This window comes from Poromitra crassiceps (assembly GCF_964638095.1).
Source record: "Poromitra crassiceps genome assembly, chromosome: 2".
In the NCBI taxonomy this organism is placed as follows: Eukaryota; Metazoa; Chordata; class Actinopteri; order Beryciformes; family Melamphaidae; genus Poromitra; species Poromitra crassiceps.
The window spans coordinates 10,810,698-10,816,754 of NC_139624.1; the positions used below are offsets into that span (position 1 = coordinate 10,810,698).

At 44.8% G+C, this 6,057-nt stretch overlaps 1 protein-coding gene across 1 annotated transcript in view; it reads left to right on the forward strand.

Moving 5' to 3' along the window:
• Positions 1-5,706, forward strand: part of LOC310790797 (clavesin-1-like) — a gene marked incomplete at both ends in the record, with an annotated part of 19,957 nt that extends 14,251 nt beyond the window's left edge. The window contains 4 exons of the mRNA XM_083652511.1: positions 1-70; positions 347-457; positions 1,655-1,878; positions 5,625-5,706. The exon at positions 1-70 is cut by the window's left edge and continues 105 nt beyond it. Coding sequence (XP_083508637.1) covers positions 1-70; positions 347-457; positions 1,655-1,878; positions 5,625-5,706 — 487 coding nt within the window. The remainder of the gene's footprint in view (positions 71-346; positions 458-1,654; positions 1,879-5,624) is intronic.
• Between the last annotated feature and the right edge of the window lie 351 nt (positions 5,707-6,057).

Genomic DNA, 6,057 nt, shown 5'->3' on the forward strand with positions numbered 1-6,057 from the left:
CAACTTCTCCTTCAAACAGGCTTCAAAGCTGACGCCCAACATCCTCAAACTGGCCATTGAGGGCCTGCAGGTAAACACATTAGAAATGGCAACAGTGAAGAGAGCCAGCGCCCACCAGGTTGTTAGATTGACTTGTTCTTTTATTAAATTACATAAAACATAGCGAACAACGCGCTTTGCAGTAGCTTCATCAAGTTTGCTTTACGAACCTGAAAGTAGAACTGTTTCACAATATGCAGCAGACAGGCATCATCAGCACTGAGGCCTGAAAGTAGAACTGTCTGTTTGTGGAGGCCTCTTCACCTCCATCGTGTCTCCTCTTCCCCTCTCCTCCTCCTCTCTTCAGGACAGTTTTCCCGCTCGGTTTGGAGGAATCCATTTTGTGAATCAGCCCTGGTACATCCACGCCATGTACACCATCATCAAACCTTTCCTCAAAGACAAGACCAGGAAGAGGGTAACACACTCACGCACACACGCACTCACACACGCACTCATTGATTGATTGATTGATTGATTGATTGATTGATTGATTGATTGAAACCTTTATTTCGCCCCATGGGGAGATTCTGGTGTCAAAAAACCTCAACAGCAGCTGGGACTAGAGTAAAGGACACAGGCAGACGACATAAAAGTTAGGTCGATAGATTAAACAATAAAACGTTAAAATAAATAAGAAAAATAAAATGTAACAAATAAAATGTCTGATTTGAAAATGTCAGTTCATTTATTTCAATAAATGAGAGACTAGTAGAAAGTTTGATAAGCTTTAATGATACAACAAACAACAATTAATTTTGGCGTATGACTCCATGATATTATGACGCTCCTCCTGAGATGATGAGAGGAGGGCGTCAGCGATGAACCGGATAGAAAATCCCCCCATAGGGAATTCTTCAGGAGTCATGATGTTAGTGGTGGTCAGGGGAGGAGGTGGGGCGAAAACAACTGCTTCAGCAATGATGATCAGCAGCTGAGGGAGACACGTAGCACATAGCACATAGGCAGCACATATAGTAAGACATGGATTCTGATATACTGCCCGGTTAGGTGATTGGCTCAGCAGGCAGGAATAGATTGGCTATTGCCAGAGAAGGTAGCGTGGAAGACTGTGATTGGATGGGGAGAGAGCGTGAATGAAAGGGGGCGTGCCTAACAATGAATGGGTTATACAACCTCAAAGAAAAGGGGCGTGCACTGTGCTATAACAACTCGGCGTTGGCTGCAAGGTAGTCTCCATTATTGAAATTTGTTGTAAACATCACTTAAAAATTTTGTTTAATTTGAAAACGTACAAATAAATCAACTTGGGTTAAGGTTTGGGTTAAGGTTAAAAAACAAGTTAAATGTGTAATTTTTCATGTCAGCTCGACTTTAGGTATTTATTTTTCGGACAACCTTTTACTTTTACTCCTCTCTCTCCCTTCTCCCCCATTCTCTCCTCCTCCCCTCTCTCCCCCCTCTCCCTTCTCTCCCCTCCCTCTCTCTCTATCTTATATAAGATTGTTTAATCCTGTTGAATGATAGTGCTTAGCTAGACTTAGCTAGACATAATTCTCTGTAAAGCCCTCTGAGACATGCGTGAACTAGCTATAGTAATAATCGTGACTTGACTTCCGCTCTCTGAGTGTAACCCTGTCCCGTCTGCCTTCAGATCTTCCTGCATGGTAACAACCTGAACTCGCTGCACCAGCTGCTGCAGCCTGAGTGTCTGCCGTCAGAGTTTGGCGGCACGCTGCCTCCGTACGACATGGGCATCTGGGCCCGCACCCTGCTGGGGCCCGACTACAACGACGAGACGGAGTACACCCTGACCTACCACGCCCTGCACGTCAGAGAGAGCCAGGGAGGCCCAGGGGACAAGGAGGCCATGAGGAGGTGAGGAGGACGTATGGGGAGAGAGGGTGGCAACTAGAGTAGAGAAAAGGGCTGCACTTGGTTTGATAAAATGTGCCTTGGACGATAGGATGAGAAAGTAGACAGCCCTAAATACAAGTGTAAACGACCACCAAGACACATTGACTGTTTTTTATTATTGATTTGACTCATTATAGCCTCCCATTACAGCCACGTAAAAAAATCTCTTCGAAAATCTCACTTAACTAAGATCACTGAGCTCTACCGATTATTTCCCCTTGATTTTATTCATGACAGACTTGATGACATTCACATTAATGCTGCTTATTCAGCTTACAAATACATGTTCTCCTACTATTCTCTGCACCTTTCATGCTGCCCTCTCTCCACTGCATTGCAAGACATTTTTTTATTGGAACCTGAGGAGGGATGCTGCCCCCCTCTCATTCTCACCATTCCCTCTCAACATTTACTCTACTCACAGCAATGTTTACTTTACTCACTTACTGTCACAGAGCGACCCGCCCAGATCAACTGGGGCTTGAAGGAGCGCTTGTTTCGTAGGTGAGGAGGGTGGAGCAGAATTGTATGAATGTGCACAGCAGGGAAATCAATGTACAACCTTATTTATACTGCACTGTAGCTTATTCAGAATATCAGAACCACACATGCACCTATCCCAACAGCAGAACAGCGTAACAGTCCGGCACAGCTGCTAAATCAGGCGGCGCCCAAATTCTTTCGTATGAAGGGCCAAAAACGTATCTGGGTGGAGGGCAGTGAGCCAAAAATAAATATTACGTGAAATTACATTAGATTAAAATGTATTATAATTTATAGACAATTTACGTTCTAAATCTAACATACATTATCAAAATAATAAAAACGTTATCAGAACTTTTATTAAAAACTTATATTAAAGTTAGATTTAGACTTGATTGGAAACAAACATTTTCAAAGGGAAAGACACCTTTCGGACAGAAAGTGCATGATGCAACTCAAGGTGTGTAACCCTAACCCTACCCATAGAACCATTCTCATTCAGATACCTTGAGGTGAAAGGTCAAGGGACCCCTTTGGAAATGGCCAATTTGGAGCGTTATTTAGCCCCCTTCCCGACATGGTAGGTTGACATGGTTGGTACCAATCGATTCCTTAGGTCTTCTAGTTTCATCAGTATCATCATCATCATCATCATCATCATCAGTATATAAATGGGAGCTAGGCCTCTGTTTGTTTCTCTGTCTGTCCCACTGATGACATGATCAGTGATGTCATAAATCCCACTGATGACAAATTCACTTCTTCTTCTTATCGTGTCCACAAAGAAATGTCAGTTATAATGCTAAATGTGTTTCCGCCACAGCTGAACACACTGCTGTCCTTTCTCATCAAACTCTGCCAAGTCCGATGCTGTGCAGGGGTGTTCCAGCAGAGGGCATATCAGGAGGTGCTGCATGGTTTGTGGTTCGGTGCCGCAGTCACACACAACGTCCCTCTCATTCAAATATCCCCATTTTGCAAGAGTGGTTTTTGCTCGTCCAACACCAGATCTTAGTCTGTTTAGGCATTTCCAATCTGCATAGTTTGTGTCTGCTCCAGGGGGCAGTGCCTCGCTCACCTGTAGCTCCATTGTTGTTGCTGGTGGGAGGTGGCTAAGTTTCAAATTCACTGACACACACAAAGTCACGAGAGAGACTGAGGGAGAGGGAGAGAGAGGAGAGGGAGAGAGAGAGGGAGACATTGTGCGCGTGCCAATAGGGCAGGCAAGGCCACACAGCAGCCGAGCTGCGGGCATGGCCGCAAAGCGGCCGAGCTGCGAATGTGAGTTGCAGGGCCAGCTCGGCGAGCTGCAGGACAGGTGATTTTACATTTCTGGGCACTGGATTTGGCATTGGCTAATCCTGGCGTGTTCCGCCCCCAAATTGAGTGGGATTCAGTGTGTTGTGGTGCTATGCGAGTGGGATCCACAGAGTACCAGGCAGCCAGCTGCTTCTGTGTGGAGCGGAGCGGACAATCCGATGCATGAGTGCTTCCAGCCCGCCTGGAATCTCCGAGGGGCGACCCCTTACTTAACATTATCCTGGAATGCAGGTTTAACGAGCCAGTTACATGTCTTGCATTCTTAGACATTTCCGTTTGCATTATTTGGTATGTTACATACAATTGGCCAAGTTAGTAGTTAGTTTATGGGCTAGAAATTCTGCCAGGTTACTGACACTAGGTGGCATTTTCTCTTTCATTTGGAGGAGAAAATTCTCCTGAAATGAAGATTGATTGACAGCTGCTGCCATGTCGTGATATGATTGGTTGAAATTTGATAGTGCAATGTGACATCAGCAAACTGTAGATTACCTGTTATGAATGAAATCTTGAAAAATTTATTTTTGATGTGAAAAAGTATGAAAACGAAAGAAATTTGATTTTTGTGATTTTTGTTGCATACATAATTAAATAGGCGCACTGAATACCCAGGTATTTGAATTAAAATAAAATAAATTTTTCATTTTTGTGTTCAGCTCGACTTTAAACTGGAGTAATATGCAGTTAAGATCATCACTGGCATGTTTTTTTCTTCATTAGTGTGGGGCAAGGAAAGTAATTGAAATGATTTAACTTACATTAATTAAGTGCAGGGATGCAAAGTCATTGATAGTGAAAAAGGTGAGAGATACCAGGGCAGACATAAAACCACTCAGAAACACTCCTATCTTAGGATGAATACATGTCTTTGATGGAGGGAGGAAACCCACACGAACAAGGGGAGAACATGCAAACTCCACACAGATAGGACCTGGGACGGACCGGGGTTCGAATCCGGGACCTTCTTGCTGTGAGGCAACAGTGCTGACCACTGAGCCACCAGTGAGCCACTGTGTGGGAAAAGTTATCAGCTTTATAGAGAGCCGCATGGATGATGTATTTTTGTAGTCAGAATGCGGAAGTCCCGGACTTCCTGGTTCTTCACTGTTTCTGTCTATGGGATTTTTGAATGGGTTTTTGCCGCGATGCTTCTAATAATCTCTCTGGGCAACGCTGGCTTAATCAAACGCGAACCAGAGTTCAGTCGGAGAATCTTCACACATGAGGACCACTTTCATGAGTTTTGTAGCGTAAATGCGAGCCCTAGAAGTAAAAAGCTCGAGCTAAGCTAATCCAGAACTACACACTGTCACATAGGCTTCCACGTCACGTCAGCGCTCAACCTGGACTGTTGTTGATGTGTGCACTGATTACCCCGGGCTGAACGGGCTGAACCAGGTGAGGGAAAGAGAATTTCCGTGTTCGTCCTTTGAAGTGGTGACGTTATTGACGTATATATCCACATCGACTCAACAGTGTAGTCTCATTTAGCCGTTTGCTAGCTAGCCGGCCTTTTAACGGCACGTAAAAGCTTCAAAACTCATAAAAGTGGTCCTCGTTTGTGAAGATGATATTACTAAACACTGGTTCGCGTTTGATTAATCTTGCGTTGCCCAGAGAGATTATTAGAAGCATCGCGCCAAAAACCCATTCAAAACTCCCATAGGCGAAAACAGTGAAGAACCAGGACTGTTAGCATCGATGATTTCCGGACTCATTCCTGCGGCTCTCTATTGGAATAATGAAAAAGGACATTGATGGAGGCCAATGAAGTGAATTCTTTCAGTGTACATTTGTCTCTCAGTTGGAGGCAGTGTCCTGAAATAGCTCTACTCGAAAACGGGAAAAACATTGTGCTCCTGACCAGATCATCATTTGTCTTGGTTTTGTCTGCTGTGTTTCAGGTCTCAGTCTGCGGTGGAGCCGGGGACTCTGCGACAGACAGACAGAGAGACCAGCACACAGCCACTACTGGCCCTGGACTGAGCGCACGCACGCACACACACACGTGCACACACACACACGCGTGCGCGTGCACACACACACATACACACACACACACACACACACACACACACACACACACACACAGCTGTACACAGCTGTAACACACACAACAGTGCTATCACGCATTATCATGCACATAAAGATGCTCACACACACACACAAACACATCATGCCAAAACATGTGATAGACCTGCCGTCAGTGTTACGTTTGGTCTAAACTTTACGCCGGTTGGTTGTTACGGTTGTGTTCATGCCATGGGATCATATAACATCATGATGATCCCATAGGCATCCAGGAATTGAGCGAGGGCGGCACTTTTTTCCAAGCTT